Source organism: Rattus norvegicus, chromosome 10 (genome assembly GCF_036323735.1).
Source record: "Rattus norvegicus strain BN/NHsdMcwi chromosome 10, GRCr8, whole genome shotgun sequence".
NCBI classification, from domain to species: domain Eukaryota; kingdom Metazoa; phylum Chordata; class Mammalia; order Rodentia; family Muridae; genus Rattus; species Rattus norvegicus.
In genome coordinates this window covers 64324358-64340288 of record NC_086028.1, presented here as the reverse complement: position 1 = coordinate 64340288, position 15931 = coordinate 64324358, and the positions used below count along the sequence as shown (strand labels likewise).

Genomic DNA, 15931 nt, shown 5'->3' with positions numbered 1-15931 from the left:
TAGTGCATGTTAGCACATTGCTTTTCACCCCTCTCCTCTCCCCTCGCCTCCTTCAGAGACAGGGCTTTATTATTAATGCATCTCGTCTGGATCACATCTGTATTCTTACAGCCCCAAGGAGGCCTAGGGTCTTTTGTCTCTAAGCTTCAGGCTGACTCCCTTTCTCCCTGACAGTGGTGGACAGAGCCAGGTTTTGCTTCTCCAATGCCTCCTCCAAGGCTAGGGGGAGGCATCACTACCACTGAAGGCCAGGAAGCTTTTCCCATAAGCTGGGATGGGAGTAGCTCAGGACAGTCAGGAGCCCAGTCCTCAGGGATGGTAGTGAGGGGATAGAGGTTTGTTTTGTCTGGGCCCAGGAACTCACCACTCTCATCTAGAACCTCCAGGCACACAGTTTGGTCTGGCGAAGAACAATCCACAACTCGCTCCAAGATCCCTTGCACCAGGCCCGTCTGGTTGCCTGGGAAAATCCCCAGGTGTTCCCCAGGTAGGTAGCTGGGGCCTCGGCTGCCCTCGAAGGTGAGTTGAACAAGGAGGGTGGTGCGGCTACAGAAGAAAAGGGAGTCATGGGTGAGTGTGGGCTTCCCCAGGAAAAGTGTTCTCCTGCCACCAGCCGGTTAGTGACAAGACAGCCCCTCAGTGCTCCAGAGTTTCCCAGAGGAGTTTGGCTACAGCCTTCCCTAGAAGTGTGGGTATCATGGAGCACTTGGCCACATTTTTGCCACAAGGAGCATCTCGTTCAGAGTGTGTGGACACTAGAGGTAGCCCTTCTTTATCTCCAAAACAAATCCTGTTCTCACTGGAACTGAGGCTACTTTCCCCCAGGATAGGAGGAAAGGAGAGGAGGGACCATGCAGATAAAATCACGGATCGGATCGCTCACAACCCTCCTCCACCTGGCTGGGAAATCCCCACCCTTGCCTAACAACCACAAAAGGCCTGAAGACTCAGATGCTCTGCGTGTCCCCTGGTCTGAGAGTTCAGAGAGGAGGAAGGGCCAGTGAGGCAGACATCCAGCTTCCAAACCAGACAAAGGCACAGACTAGCAGAGAAGGTGGTCCCCACAGTGATCCCCTTGGGGGGCCTGTCTCCCTCCCCGCCTACAGACTGACTGTCTCTGGTTCTTTGTGCATTCCAGAGCAATCCTGTGTACCAGCCCATCCTTACCTGGACTTCTCACTCTGCAGATTCTGGAGGGATTTCAGCCTCATGGTGAACACGTTCTTGGCGTGGATGCTGCTGAGAGCTGAGGAGACAGACAGAGATGGTCAGAGCCCCTATGCTGTGCTGGGGGAAACCCCATATGCTGGGCTGAGCATCCCTGCATGCTACCTTTGCCCTTGGTGTCCTGAGACAGGGCCTGCTAGATTTGTTTCCTTTCCCCATTATTTTTAGATCCCAAGTAAAGACCCTGGGCCTGGCAAGAGGTGGTGACTTGGGTCTGTAATCCCAGCACTTTGGAGGTGGAAGCAGGAAGATCAGGAGTTCAAAGCCATTCTTGGCCACATAGCAAGTTTGAGTCCAGCCTGGGCTACATGAGACCCTGTCTCAGCTGCCTGCCTCCAGATATACACAAAAAAGAAGAGAACAAAACAAAACAAACAAAAAACCAGTAACTAAAACTAGATAGTCAAAAGGGCCCTCGATGAACAGCGCCTTCGTGGCTGGGAAGTGCCGGGAGATTCAACTTAGATATTAAAATACAGAAGACTCAGGACAGCTGTGTGGTTTACAGGAGAACAGGGATAAAGCTGGGCATATCCTAAAACATAGACACATTTATGATGTCTGGCCTCAGGAAACTGAGTATGTCTCCCAGGGTGGGCAGAGCTGAGCCACTCACTGTCGCCCTGAATCACCTCAGAAGCCTCCTTCATGGCTTGTTGCTCCCTTTGGAAGACTTAATCCAACCCCCCACCCATGCTGTCACACTTGCTTTGTTTCTGTGAACGTTAAGTTCTCTGGATTTGTCACAGGTCAAGTGCCAGGACAAGTGTCACAGGCCAGTTCATGTGGTCAAGAGGCTGGCACAGTGCCTATCAGAGTTGTCTCCACCACCCACCCACTGATGCTGGTTTCCCGTGCTCAATACTACTCTCCCAGGGCTCCTGACCGGCTCTCCCACAGAGCCTAGGCTCTGTAGCCAGGGAGACAGATGCCTGGGAGTTGCAGGGGACTGCCTTTATTCAGAAGGGCATGGTGGATTCTTTGACTATTGGTTCAGAGCTCAAATAGCCCCAACTCCCGCAGGAAAGAGCTGTAGGGTGGGAGGGGCTGGTACCTTTGTTGAGGTCTAGAGGCTCTGGGCTCTGGGTGAGCTTGTACTGCTCTGGCTCCCATGTTGCGTTGGAAGTGTAGCGTTTCGGGATCTGAATGCAATGTTTGCTTCGAACATCGAACGTCTCACAGGCTGCCTGGAAAGTTAGGAAGAATGGCATTCATCATCACCGTCACTACCCCTCACCATGGGTCAAATACTGAACGGATGTGTCATAGAACACCTCAGTGTGTCCTCTGAAGGGGCTGGAGAAGCTCAGAGAATCTCATGCTTGGCACACAGTGGTTATGGATACTGTAATGGATAGTAAAGTTGTCATCATATGGTTATCCCTTCTCACTGAGTGAGGGAGGTCTGGGGCTTCCCTATCCTCATAGAAAAGCTCATGGAGGAGGCCTGAGTCTTGGAACCAGGTCTGCTGGGCTTCCCATTGCTGTCCACTCACTTCAGTGTTAAAACTCCCCTCACTGTCAGGGAGGAACCCAGAGAGTAAAGATTTGAGATGATAACATTAGGTCACAGAGCTCAGCAGTGTCCTGTGTCCCTTCCTCTGCAGAGCTGAGAGACCGAAGGAAGATCTACCTCACTGTTGTGAGGTGGACAAGTCTATCACTAGGAAGAGCCCTGGGGTCATAAGGTCATGGCAAGGGGACTGATCACTACTCTCTCCCACATGAAGCAATACACTGGAGTGACCTTCTTCTTGGTGGGGGTGGGGGTGGGGGTTGGGGAAGCAGCTTTGATCTGTGGTTCGGGCCCATCCCCCCACCCTACACCTGACAGAGGTCATGACACCCGGGACACTGGACCCACACAAGTTTGGCATGAGTGCACTACGGCCTGTCTGACTAGAACTGACCCGGAAGGTTTGCACAGCCCAGCTGCGGAAGGCGTCCTCCTGCCCGCTGAGTTCGTCCCCTTCTCCGGTTGGGGCAAGCTGGGAGGCTCCCAGGTGAGACAGTTTCTGGTCGATGTCATGAGCAAAGGCACAGAACTGAGGGTACATGCTGGAGCCCAGGCCAAATACCGCATACCTGCCAAGGAGGACACACACAGAGGCTCAGGACACCTGGCAGCCGTGCCCATGGTGTGAACAATGGACTCTAGGCCCCAAACCCGCAGGAGGGACTCGGTTTCTATGTCTTGATCCTCAACCCTCTCAGAAGACAAACCTCAGACCAGGACTCTGTCTGCCCCTGGACATCTCTGAGGAGACATCCTGTGCATACCCAGTTCCTTGGTCTGATCCCAGGCTGACCCAGGAGGCAGGGATAGGGGAGAGTGCCTTACCTGAAGGTATGCCCGAGTTCTTTCATCATGAACAGAGATTTCTTCAGAGTCTACAAAAGACAAAGGAACCAGAGTTCTCAGGCCAGGAACCATAAAACCACAGTTTTCCTTTACTGTGGTGGTGTGTCTAAATACTGGCCTCACTGAGCAGGCAAAGAATCCAGATCCCAGGGAGAAAGCCGCTGGGCAAGTCCAGATCGCCCCTCACTCCGGCTGAACCAGCTCACGGAGGCCCTGCCCCTCAGTGGAAGACCCTGGTGTTCCCACTTAGCTCTGGAAGAACACAAGGTTCCTCAAAAAGAATATGACCCTTGCTTCTTGCTTGGAAGTTGCTAGAAACAACAGATTCTCTAAAATAACGTTGGTTTTCCAGGAAACTGTCTCAGGCAGCGTGGGCCCCATCACACTGTAGGAAGCTAAGCCTTGTGTAATCTCTTCTCATGGTCTTTCTTTTGATGGCCTTTTCATCCCTCCAACAGTAGGGAGTCGAACTCAAATTGGTGCAAACCAAGCCTTAACATCTTGCTCATACTTGCCTCTGTTCAAAGCACAAGGCTAAGTAGGCCTGTGTGAGGCCAGCTAGGTAAAATTCTTATGTTTGTCCCCTTTTTCCTTTGTGAATGAAATGTTTGTTTGTTTGAATGAAATGTTTGTTTCCTTGTGAATGAAATGCTTGTTTGTTTGTTTGTTTCTTTTGTGTTGCTGTTGTTTAAAGATTTATTATTTTACATATGTATGTACACTGTAGCTGTCTTCAACACACCAGAAGAGAGCATCAGATCCCATTACAGATAGTTGTGAGCCACCATGTGGTTGCTGGAAATTGAACTCAGGACCTCTGGAAGAGCAGTCAGTGATCTTAACTGCTGAGCCCTCTGTTCAGCCTCAATACATTTTTTAAAAAATATAAATTCCCTTTAACAAAAGATTTGTGTCAGAGAGTGCGTCTATGCAGGGAGTGTGGGTGCCCAGGGAGGCCAGGAGACAATGTTGGAGTCCCTGGAGCTGAAGTTACAGGAGACTGAGAACCATCTGATGTGGGTGCTGGGGCTGAACTGTGGTCTTTTGGATGTGAAGCAACCCATCTTAACTGCTGAGCCATCTCTCCAGCCCCTAAATATGAATCCCTGTTGAAGGGGAATTTGAGACAAGATTTCCTATGGAGTCCAGGCTGGGCCCACATTTGGGATCCTCCTGCCTCTGCTGCCAAGTGCTGGGATTACAAGTGCACATCACTATACCCAGTTAAATAAGAATTTTTGAATTTTATTTTAAAGTAGGTTTTGGCTGCAGTGATGGCTCAGGACGTAAAAGTGCCACCAAGCCTGAAAACCTCAGGGACTCACATTATGGAAGGTAAGAATTGTCTCCTACAGGTTGTCCTCTAACCTCCACATGCAAGCTGTGGGGCGTGTGTATGCACACAAAGGAAACATAAATAAATAAATGTAATTAATCACCTCAAGTAATCTGACATATATAAAGAAGAGTTGGTCAAGTCACAGGAAAGCCCTGTGTGCCAATGGGGAAATGGCTTAAGGACCCAGAGTGGCCCGAGTAATTCCAGGTCACACCGAGTCCCCTGGGCCCTTTTCTTGGTCCTCCTAAGCCCCTCTGCCCCCAGATGAGCAGTGTCCCTGCTACCTACCTGCCCATTGCTGGGGCAGTCTCCATTGCCAAATGTGCTTGTCACCACCAGCAGTAGTTGTTCCTCTTCCAAGGTGTTTGCCTTATACTGTTCCATGCAGACAACCTGTGTGGCACACCATGGATGTCAGCCCTCAGCTCCCAGGGGGTCCCTTACACTCACCCCAAGCTCCTTCCACCTAAGAGGGTACCTTGGTGTTGAAGGCGTAGCTGAACAAGGCAGCCAGGTCCCTGGCTAGCGCTTCCGACTTTCCTGTCTCAGTAGCAAAGAGGACTGTGGCTCTGACGCGGGAAGCCATGACCTTCCGCATTAGCACAGAAGCAAAGAACACCGCTCTGTGGGAATAAACAGACACAGGGCCAGCTGAGTTAGCCTCCAGAAGAGATGGAGCACTGGCCTGGCAGCCCCTGTGCATCCTGACTCGGTCTCTTTGGCAAGTTCGGAACTACAGGACACCAGTCTCAGAATTGGTGTCTAGAGTTCTGGTAGCCAACACCATAAAGGCCACTCTCCGTATGCCTTGCCCCTCATGGTGGAGTCAGGAAGGCTGCCTCAGTAAAAGGGACACAGCAGGGACAGAGGGACATGCCCACTTTCACGTACTTCACCAAGACTGTGAACCGGATCTCTCTCCTCCTGGGCCTCAGCTTCTCATCCTGCCAGATGTGGGTCTTCCAGGGCTCGATCTGCAGAAAAGAAGGAGAGTTGAGGGTGGGGTTCTGGCTGGGCTTGGGTAGGGGAATGCTGAAGAGACGGAGGACCCTCTACTGGACTCATGGAGGTCCATCCCACCAAGGCTAGTGCTTCCTGGGCCCCACATCAGTCACAAGCAGTGGGCACTTGGCTTCGCTTGTCATGGCCACAGTCGTGGGTAGAGGCCCGCCTGCTTTTAGTATCTTTTTATTGTGTACACTAGACAATGTACAGTCTAATCTGGGCACCTTAGAGAGCACAAGGTGGCACTCAGCTGGCGTGTACAACCCTGGGTCATCACACTGCAGAGCCTCCACAGCTGAGCTACAAGATGGGGAGGGCGGCAGGGTCGTCCCTGACCTGGTAGTAGTAGAATGGAGATAGGACGTAGTTCAACATCTCCTGGTGGAACACAGGGGTGATGCTCCCGGACACCGGAGGGACCAGCCAAATCCAGTCTGCAGGGCAGCCTCCTCGGGCCCGGTACTCATTCTGCATGTGCTTCATGAAGGACTCTGAGGCTGTGTGGTGGTCCATGATGGTCACATTCTGCTTCTGAAGGAGAAGATGGAGTGGGATGAGATAAGGCAGCGGGGGAGAGCGGCGAGTCACTGCGACGGAGCGCCGGTGGTCTACACAATGGCTCTGCCCCTGCCTCTAGTCTTCTCACTGCTCAGAAAGGCACACAGACTTAGAGACCCAGGCCATCACCACAGCCACTCAGAAGGCGGCCAGCCCTCATCGCATGAGAGGTTCCCAGGTTCTCAACTTATGGGTCTTCAACTCCCTTGGGGGTCACTTATCAGGTATCCTGCATTTCAGACCTTTACACTATGACTCAGACAGTGGCAAGATTATAGTTATGAAGTTGCAACAAAAATAATTTTATGGTTGGGGTCCCCGCAGCATGAGGAACTGTATTAAAGCGTCACAGCATCAGGAAGGATGAGGACCATTGCCAACAGCTCAGCATCCAGAAATTCACACCAACCTGTCTCCATGGTTTGCCAGGAGACAGAGAGCCTCAGGTGTGGGCAACCCACACTGCGCCATCTTGTTTAAGGTAAAGAAAATACAAACTCAAAGGAGGCTCACTTGGTGGGGTGCTTGCCTGGCATGCGTGAAGCCCTACACAGCTGTAACCTCAGCAGCGCTCTGGTGGTACAGGATGAGGATCAGGAGTTCAAGGCCACCCTCAGCTATATAGAGAGTTCCAGGCCAGCCTGGGCTACAAGAGATTCAGTCTCCAAAACAAGCGAACACAAAACCACCAGAGTCATCCGTGGGGACAATGCGGATCAGAGTGTAGGGGAGACAGGTCATCCACATCCTAAAACCTAGAGGCCATGAAGTCTAAACTAGCCTGGAACAATCCAGTCAAAGCACCTATCCTACCAAAGTCTGGAGATCCATTCAACCAAGAGAAATATATTTATGACCTGGGGGGAGGGCTCAGTGGGTAAAGGCGTTTGTCACCAGGCCCGACCTGAGTTTCATCCCAGGAATTCACACAGTAGAAGGAGAGATCCAACAGTGAAGCATCTTATGAGCTCAATGGGTTTCTACCTGCTCCTGTCTATCTGTTGGGTACTGAGGAAGGCCGTGGGGCAAAGGAGAGATGGTCTCCATGTATTGTCAGCAAACAGCAAGCCTCTTGGGGAGGTTGAAGGAAATCGGCATTTTCACAAGGCCTCCTGGGATGTGTGAGGGAGGCACACTGCTTGGGAGGGACACAGGGGAAAGCCTAACGCCTAGGATAGGCCCAGAGGAGAGGTGGCCAAGGTTGGCAGCTGCCCCCTGATGTCAGGCTCATGAGTAGAACCACACTTTAAATGTCATATACAGCTGCTCCTTGACTTATGACAGGGCTCCATGCTGATGGGGCCATCACAAGATGAAAGTATTCTCAGTCAAGAATACACAGAATGGGAACTAGGGTGCAGCTCAGCGGGTGGAATGCTGGCCTAGCATGCACCGAGCCCTGGAGGTCTGATGCCTAGTACCATGTTCAAAAACCAACGACTCAGATGTGGTAGCTCACACCTGTAATCTCAGCACTCTGGGGGCAGGCAAGAAGGTCATAAGTCACACAGTGAGTTTGAGGCTAGCCTGGGGTACATGAGACTCCTTCCCAAGTCTTCCTGATAAAGCATCTTGCCTCCCAACCAGCGTAGCTTGACTACACAGCACACTGCAGTGTCAGTTTCTAGTCCTTGTGGCTGCCACAGCTGGCTGAGGCTGCTGGCTGCAGCCAGCAGCTTCAAGAGAGCACGCAGCCACCATTGTTAGTCCAGGAAAGATTGAAATTAAAAATCCCTATGCAGTTAGCCATTCAGGCCTATAAGCACAGATACTCTGGAGGCTGACTAGGGTTTAAGGTCTGCCTAAACAGCAGAGTGATTGAAGGCCAACCTGGGTAACCTTGTCTCATAATAAAAAGCAAAAGTGGGGTTAGAGAGAAATCAAGATCCCAAACAACAACGAAGCCAAGTAGGGGGCTGGAAGGATGGCTCAGTGGGTAAGAGCACTGACTGCTCTTCCGGAGGATCTGGGTTTGATTCTCAGCAACCACATGGGGGCTCACAATCCTCTCCAACTCCAGTCCTAGAGGATTTGATGCCCTCTTCTGGCCAGGTACTGCACACATGTGGTGCAGGCTAAACACCCATACACATAAAATAAAATGAAATATATATATATACATATATATGTATATACATATGCATATACATATGTATATATATATATATGTAAAAGGTTAAAAAAAAGTTTAAAACACCCAAGGAGAGTTGCTCTGGATTCACAGTGCCCTCACACCCTTGTAAAGTAAGAAATTCCCAAGTGGAACCATCACAAGCCAGGTACTGCCTGTGCACATATAAAATGCCCTTGGATATCTGAACGGGACAAGCTCAGGAGCGAGCAGATGATGACAACTATGACAGGCGTAGATGTGTCAACCGAGACTCCTGGCATACCTGAAAACTATGGAGCACAGCTGCATTGATCTCGGTGACAGCCCGGTCTTTCCAGAGGGAGGCCAGTGTGTGGGTCTCCAGGCCCATCCTCCTGCCCACTTCCTGTAGAAGCCAAGTGATGAGGGTGAGGCAGGTTTTGGAGGGGATCCCCCTCCCAGACCCTCCAGCTGGGTAACCCCTCGTCACCTCCAGGATGTTGTAGCGCTGTGTGTCACAGAAGTCTCGGACTCCAATCTCGGTGCCCATGTACCAACCATTGAAGGGGCAGGCTGGGAACTCGAGGCCACCCACCTCCAGGAGCATGTTGGCCACGGCAGGCAGCGCATACCACTTCAGCCCGAGCTCCTGGAACCACTCGTACCTGGCAGAGAGGCAGAGTCAGCTGCAGTTAGGGTCATCTATTTTGCCCTCTTTTCCCAGTCAAAAAGTAGTTAACTTCAGTAAAAGGGTCTACCAAAGAAGTCAAATCCTTCTCTCTGCTTTTTGAGATAGGGTCTTGATTTTATGTCTCTGAGGATGGCCTTGAACTTTTGATCCTCCTGACTCTATCTCCCAAGTGCTGGAGTTCTAGGCATGTGTCATCCAGACTGGGTTAATGCGGTGCTGGTGATCAAAGCTAGGGCTCAAACATGCTAAGCACCCATGCTCAACTGAGCCACAGCAGAGTCCTTTTGGAGACAGCATCTCTGTCACCCCACCAGGAGACATAACAGGGAGTACCAAGGGGCACTCATTATAGAAGACATCTCTTTACTCAGTCATTCATGAAAATGGGTCAGGTATTTACTGAGACTCCAACATAGCACAGCAGCTAAGAATGCTGGCACCAGACAGCCGGCGTTCAAGCACTGACTAAGGTGCTTTTAGCCCCTCAGCATCCCCATCCTCGACACAGAGCCAATAACAACAACAAATGCATGGGATTACTGCAAACAGTATCAATCACTGGATAGTTAGACATTCTACGAATACCTATAATTAAGCACCTACTATGTGCCCTGCACTTTGTAGATAATGAGGGTCACACTAATGAAAAGTAAGAGTCTACTCCCAAAGTTGCAGCCCAGCATCCAGACTAGAGACCATAGACTATAGAGGGGCAAGCGAATAGACCAGCAAGAAAATGAGAAATGAAGTGTGGTATGGGGTTGAAGACGGGTAAATCAGGAGAGAGTTCTCAGATGACATAGGGAACGCCTTTAGATGGGAAAACTGGATCCTTGAAAATTCCGAGGAAAGGACATATCAGGTAGAGGAGGAGCAGAGGTCCTGAGCCAGGTCTGAGTTCAGTGTGTTCAAAGGACAAGAGCCGTCAGCCCAGGACCTGCTACTACATCTCCATATATGGAGGCTTTTTGCAGAGCTTCAATCAGCTGCACTCTTAAAGTCATTGTGGCCCTGCACTTCCTCTGTCCGGGAGGGACGATCTTTTCCTAAGAAAGCTGGGAGGAGGCCATCGAGATGGCTCAGCAGGTAAGGGGACTTAGCTACCATGCCTGAGAAACTGGGTTCAATCTCTAGGACCCATATAGTAGGAGCAAATTGACTGACTCCTGCAACAGACTTCTGAACACGCACGCATGCATGCACACACGCACGCACGCATGATCATAAACATACCATGCATACCTCACATACCACACACATGCACACATGCAGGCACACACTCACGTACGCACATTCACATACACACCTGTGCACACACACTAAATAAATGAAAGAAAAGAATTAGGAAGTCGTTGGGAGGTGAGCAAAAATCATGCTCTGCTCAGATAGAAGCTCAGGGGCTCTCCTTAAGTCACTGCCTCCCACTCTCCCAGAACCCTGTTTGCTAGGCTGCTGCTCCCTCAGTAATCAGCACTTCCTCATAAGGCTGGAACTGGAGAGGAAAGGCCAGGGCTGCTGCAGAGGGCAAAGAGGCCTTGCGACATCCGTCCTCTGGGCACTGCCCAGACTGGGCTTGCATGCGTATGACCTGTACCCTCTTGTGACTTACTTGGGATGCTCCATGGTCACCTCCAGCACAAGATCAGGAGGGATTTCAAAGACCTCTGGATCTTGACCGTGAGCCTGCAGGACCAGAGGCAGCACATCGAAGCGGCCATAGCGGGGCTTCCAGCCCAGGTCGATGCACAACTGAGGGATAGAGGAGCCCAGTTAAGTCCGCAGGTCCAGGCCCTGAATTTGCTCAAGGTCCCCTGCCCAGAGGGACCCATCAGAAGCTAGATCAGTACCTGGGTGAACTCCAAGGTGGCAGGATCCCCTCTGATGGTGCCATCGGGCATCTGGTAGCCAGCGTACCGGATGAGCTGGGAATTCCAGATCCGGAAGTCATGCTTCCCATCGCTCCGCTGGGGGAACACAGTAATGGCCGACCTTCCCCAGAACAAGAACATAGTCGTTTACCAACAGTCCCTGATTGGGGTGAGTGGGGCAGGGATTCCCAGCCAGTCTCCTTCCACTCTTCCCCACACCCCAATAACCCTGAAATCATCTGCCCCTTCCTCCTGCCAGCTTCTTCTTAACCATCAAGACCAACAAGGGCCTGGCCACCACTCTGGGAAGCCTCATGTCCCTTCCACATCCCCGGCTCTCACCACTGGTGGCTGTACATCATAGGTTTGCAGCTGGATGGAGCTGCATTCTAGGGTCTCAGTCACCTCTGTATCCCACCCTGTCACCTCCTTTTCCCCAGCTCCTGGCCTAGTCCTGTGCTGAATCCTCCTGCTTCAGCCTATCCACTGCTGAAACTGCTGTTATGTACCACCATGCACAACTTAAAAAAAAATGTTCTTTGTTTTGGAGCCTAGGCTAGCCTTGAATGTGCTATGTGTCCAAGGATGGCTTTGAACTCTTGACCCTCCTGCTTCCACCTTTCCAAGTGCTTGGATAACAGGCCTGTGTCACCATGGCCTGCTAGAAATGGCTTTCTAAGGGTATAACAGCCCTAAGTTAGAAGGGGGTGGGGAAAGAGCTGGGCCTATGACAGAAGCTAATGGGGAGGAGGCTGCTCTCACCATTCCACAACCCAGAGAAGCTAAGCCTTCCTCTTTTCTCTCTCCTTAGTTTCTCCCGGAACCAGGGGCCCCTCTCCTGTGCTCTCCAGCCTCTTCTGCCTGAGAGCGGTAGGATGGGCCCAGCACAGCTGGGAAAGGTGCCTCACCTGATGTTGCCACTGTTAGTGGCGTAAAGTATGTGTCTGCAGATATGCTGGAACATTTCTGATGCAGTGCTACAGCTCCGGGCATCGAAGACCTACACGGGGCCCACCCAAAACACACCATGGAAGATTGTGAGGACAGAGACTTGGGGCTGACTGAAAGTCCTTGGGGACAGAGTGCATCTCACTCACAGGGTTACATACTCCTCCCTATATCCCCATGCCCGTCTCTAAGCTGCTCTATTCCCTTGGCTCTTGAGTCAGAAGGCCCCAGTGAAACCAAATTACCAAGAGCATCTGGCTTTAAAGAACCAAAAGGCAGGGTCCCCACAGCCTGGATCTTCCCCATGGGAGTGTGTACCACCATTGAGGCTCCTGGATTTTCTTAGTCCAAGTGCACTCAATAGGACCCAACCTCCCCCCCCAACCCCACTCACCCCAAATGACCCTCAAAGGAGACAATGGCCTAGGAGGGTAGGATAAATAAAATGCTCTCTAGGAGCCAGGAACGCAAACACTGGAGGCAAACACTTGTAACACCAAGACCTCAGGAGTAAGACATCCAAGGTTGCTGGTTGTCTCATGATGGTGTGTGTTCCCCCGCATTTAACATGAAGGTGGGTCATCTAGAGACCCTGGTGCTAAAGTAAGACTGCAGACTCCCAGGAGGGGGTCTAGATACCCCACTCAGGATTTGGCTGTAGTCTGCAGAGCCCTGGCCACTTGCTCTGTCTCTGGGCCTGCCCACCTCTGTTCCTCCTTCTGCTCTGCCCACAAGACTCACCTGCAGGTTGGACCACTGAATCCTGCCGATGCAGCGAGGGGCGTTCCTCCAGGCCATCTTGGTGGCAAAGATGAGCTCATCCAGAGTGAGCTGGTAGGTTCCTGTTGTTTCTATTTCCTTTGTTACGGCTTCCAGCCTGGCCAGATGTTCCTCTATTTTTGCCCTGGGGGACAGGAAATTGTCAGGAAGACCAACAATAGCAGGACCTTACATGGGGATTAATTCAATCCCCAGAAAGCAAGAACCGATTTTGGACACCAGAAGGGCAAATTGCACCCCCTGGGACATTGTCTTCCTTAGGGTTGGTTTTGTGACTCACTCTTAGCTTACTAGGGGCCAATTTTGAATACCCTGACATCTCCATCTTCAGGTTCTCAGTCCTGTTGAGAGAAAGCCGTACTTCCACTCGTACACTGGACCCTGGCAGTTGTCATAGTCATGATAAGGTCTTATGTAGCCTAGAACTTCTAACCCTCTGTCCTCCCTCCCTCAAATACCTGAGACTGTAGCTGCATGCCATCACAAGTAACGCAGGAGGCTCTGCTGTGTTTACTCTGCAGTCTTAAGACTCCAGAGTGTACAGTACCAGGCTCAAGAACACAAGCATAGTAACAGAGAAGAGAGGACACAGACCCGGGTGGTCTCGCTGCCAACCCCAGGCTCCAAACTGTCTGCAGTGGATAGGACCTCCCACCTTCCACCCAAAGGGAGACTGCAAACCTTGAGGGCTCCTCAAAAGGCAAGGCAGGCCCAGACAAGACCTGAGGTCAGGACTCAACTTGAAGGACCCTAGAGCCCACCCAACGGAGCCACACTCACTGATTTAAGTATACTTCAAAATAATTTCAAGGGAGAGGAGCTTGGTCGCAAAGACTTTGAAACACACACACCCAACACAGCAACCTTGAGATTTCCAACCAGCACCAGCAGAGGCTTTCGAAACAGCAACAAACAAAATTATTTAAAGAATGAACTTGGGATTAAGGTCAGCAGGAGGACTAGGAATGAAACAGCCTTCGGTGCAGGCGGACGGTCTTGGCAACTACTTTCTGATTACAGAAAGACTCGAAGACAAAACATTTAGTGCTATTTGTCTTCAGTGATCCCTGTAAGGGGGAACTTCTGGGTGCGGTCAGTGTCCTTCATCGTCAGAGGTAGACTCTAGAAATACCCCCGACTCTGTACACAAACACGAAAACAGTGGTGTCCACAGTTATGGCAACACCGTGTAAAGAAGGAAGATGAAAACTTGGTGACATTTACCCAAGAGTGGGCCTGACATCTTTGGAAGAGTTTTGGCCTCTCCTGTTGTAATCTAAGGAGTCCTGAGCAAAGCCATCCTCTTTCTGTAATGAACAGCACAGTAACTATGGTAGCAAGAAGCAATGGGAGTCTCTGTCTTTCACAGGAGTGTCAGGAGGGAGACAATTGTTTCTCTGGCCTTCTGGACTCAGAACAGCTCATGAAACAAACCATAGCCAGACTTTATCTCACTATACACACTTGTCATTTCCAAGATGGCTTTGTGTAGATTAGGCAAATTCAGGCCAGTCTGGGCAACATAGTGAGAACCTGTCTCAAAGTAAATAGTTCAAAAAATAAGCGCTGAGGCCAGGGACTGAATATGTAGCTCATTGGTAGAATAGGCCTGGTTTGGCCCCCTAGGTTCAGGCCCTGTATCACAGACGAAAGGAGAAAAAACAGAGGGAAGCTCTCATACAGTTAGAAAGGATCTCAAAGAACGTTGTCAACTTGGTGACAGGTTGGGTGACTTGTTTGTAAATGCAAGCTTTAAGCAGTGTTTCTCAGAAAAACCCACTCCCACAGTTAACAGTGAAGCCTCCAACATCCAAGAGAATCTCAACACACGTGGGACCACGTTAAAAAAAGAGAGAGAGAGAACTTTTAAAAGAATATTTTAAATTTAAAATTTTAAGTGTTTTCCTTTGCTTTTTGTTTGTTTTGAGTCTGGGAGTTGCTCTTAAAATTGTTTTTCATGTTTTCTCTCAGTTCCCTTAGAATTTTTTTCATTGTTGTTCTGTTTTGGAACAGAGTCTCGGTAAGCAGCCTTTGCTGACCTAGAGTTCATTATGTGGACCAGGGTAACTTCGAACATACAGAGATCCACCTGCCTCTGCCTTCAGAATTCTGGGATTAAAGGCATGGGCCACCGTGCCCAGTGAATTTGATTTTTTGCATTTTTTTTGGCTGTTTTCCTTCCTTCTGTTTGCCTCTTGTCAAGCGCCCTCCCAGCGCTGGCATTCCAGGGTGGAGCAGGTGTCACCGAGAACAGCCACTTCTGCTCTGGGTCCCAGATACCCTTCTGTGTCTCATGCCCCAGATGAAACTCCTGTGTGAGACTGTGCCACAAAATGACACTGCCACACTGTCCCCAGCTGCCGGAGCAGACACTCACTGTCGTTCTTACAACTGGACGGGTAACTCAGTCCCTCTACAGTGTTCTATACTGAGGTATCATCGCTGTCACCCTGGCACTCTGAAGAGCAGTGGTGGGCAGATGCTGTCTCCAAAACATACAATGAGGGACCAGAGAGATGGCTGAGCAGGTAAAGACATTTGCCACCAAATGTCCTCGGTCAACCCCAGGAATCCACACTGTGGAAGGAGATTTCCGACTCCCACAGCACGTTGTCTGACGTCCACATACTAGCTGTGGCCCAGGCATCCCATTCTCCACCAAGTAAACGGACGTTTAAAAAACTGAATACGTACGATGATAACCAAGATCTCAGTGGTATTCATTTCAGGCTGGCACTGTTCCTAGCTGTTTGTAGACTCTAATCCGTTTAATTTTCATATAAACCCCTACAAGGTGGGTATATTATAATAGATAGTCTGAGGCAAGAAAACCAAGGCATTTTCCCAGGCTTGAACCCCCAGTAGATGGCTTCCTGGACCCCAACTTTTATCCAGGCCACACAGCCTCTCCATGATTGCAACTCTGCATTGACAACAGAATTGGCAACTGGCAATGAAGAAAATGTCCTTTCCCAGGCTGGACACACTTGGTGCTTGGGGTGACTGACTGGTGACCTGAAGAATAAAGCGGTCTGGGCCCTAAACTCACAGAGGCCCTATG

The 15931-nt window shown here is 50.6% G+C and overlaps 1 protein-coding gene across 2 annotated transcripts in view; it reads right to left on the bottom strand.

Annotated features, from left to right (window-relative positions):
- Nos2 (nitric oxide synthase 2) overlaps nt 1–15931 on the bottom strand; it is a 35887-nt gene that overhangs the window by 8933 nt on the left and 11023 nt on the right. For both annotated transcript variants that reach the window (NM_012611.3, XM_039085203.2), the window contains 15 exon segments: nt 365–546; nt 1168–1246; nt 2282–2414; nt 3138–3312; nt 3569–3618; nt 5217–5321; nt 5407–5551; nt 5820–5902; nt 6270–6464; nt 8888–8989; nt 9074–9248; nt 10884–11023; nt 11122–11263; nt 12051–12142; nt 12832–12994. In NM_012611.3, coding sequence (NP_036743.3) covers nt 365–546; nt 1168–1246; nt 2282–2414; nt 3138–3312; nt 3569–3618; nt 5217–5321; nt 5407–5551; nt 5820–5902; nt 6270–6464; nt 8888–8989; nt 9074–9248; nt 10884–11023; nt 11122–11263; nt 12051–12142; nt 12832–12994 — 1961 coding nt within the window.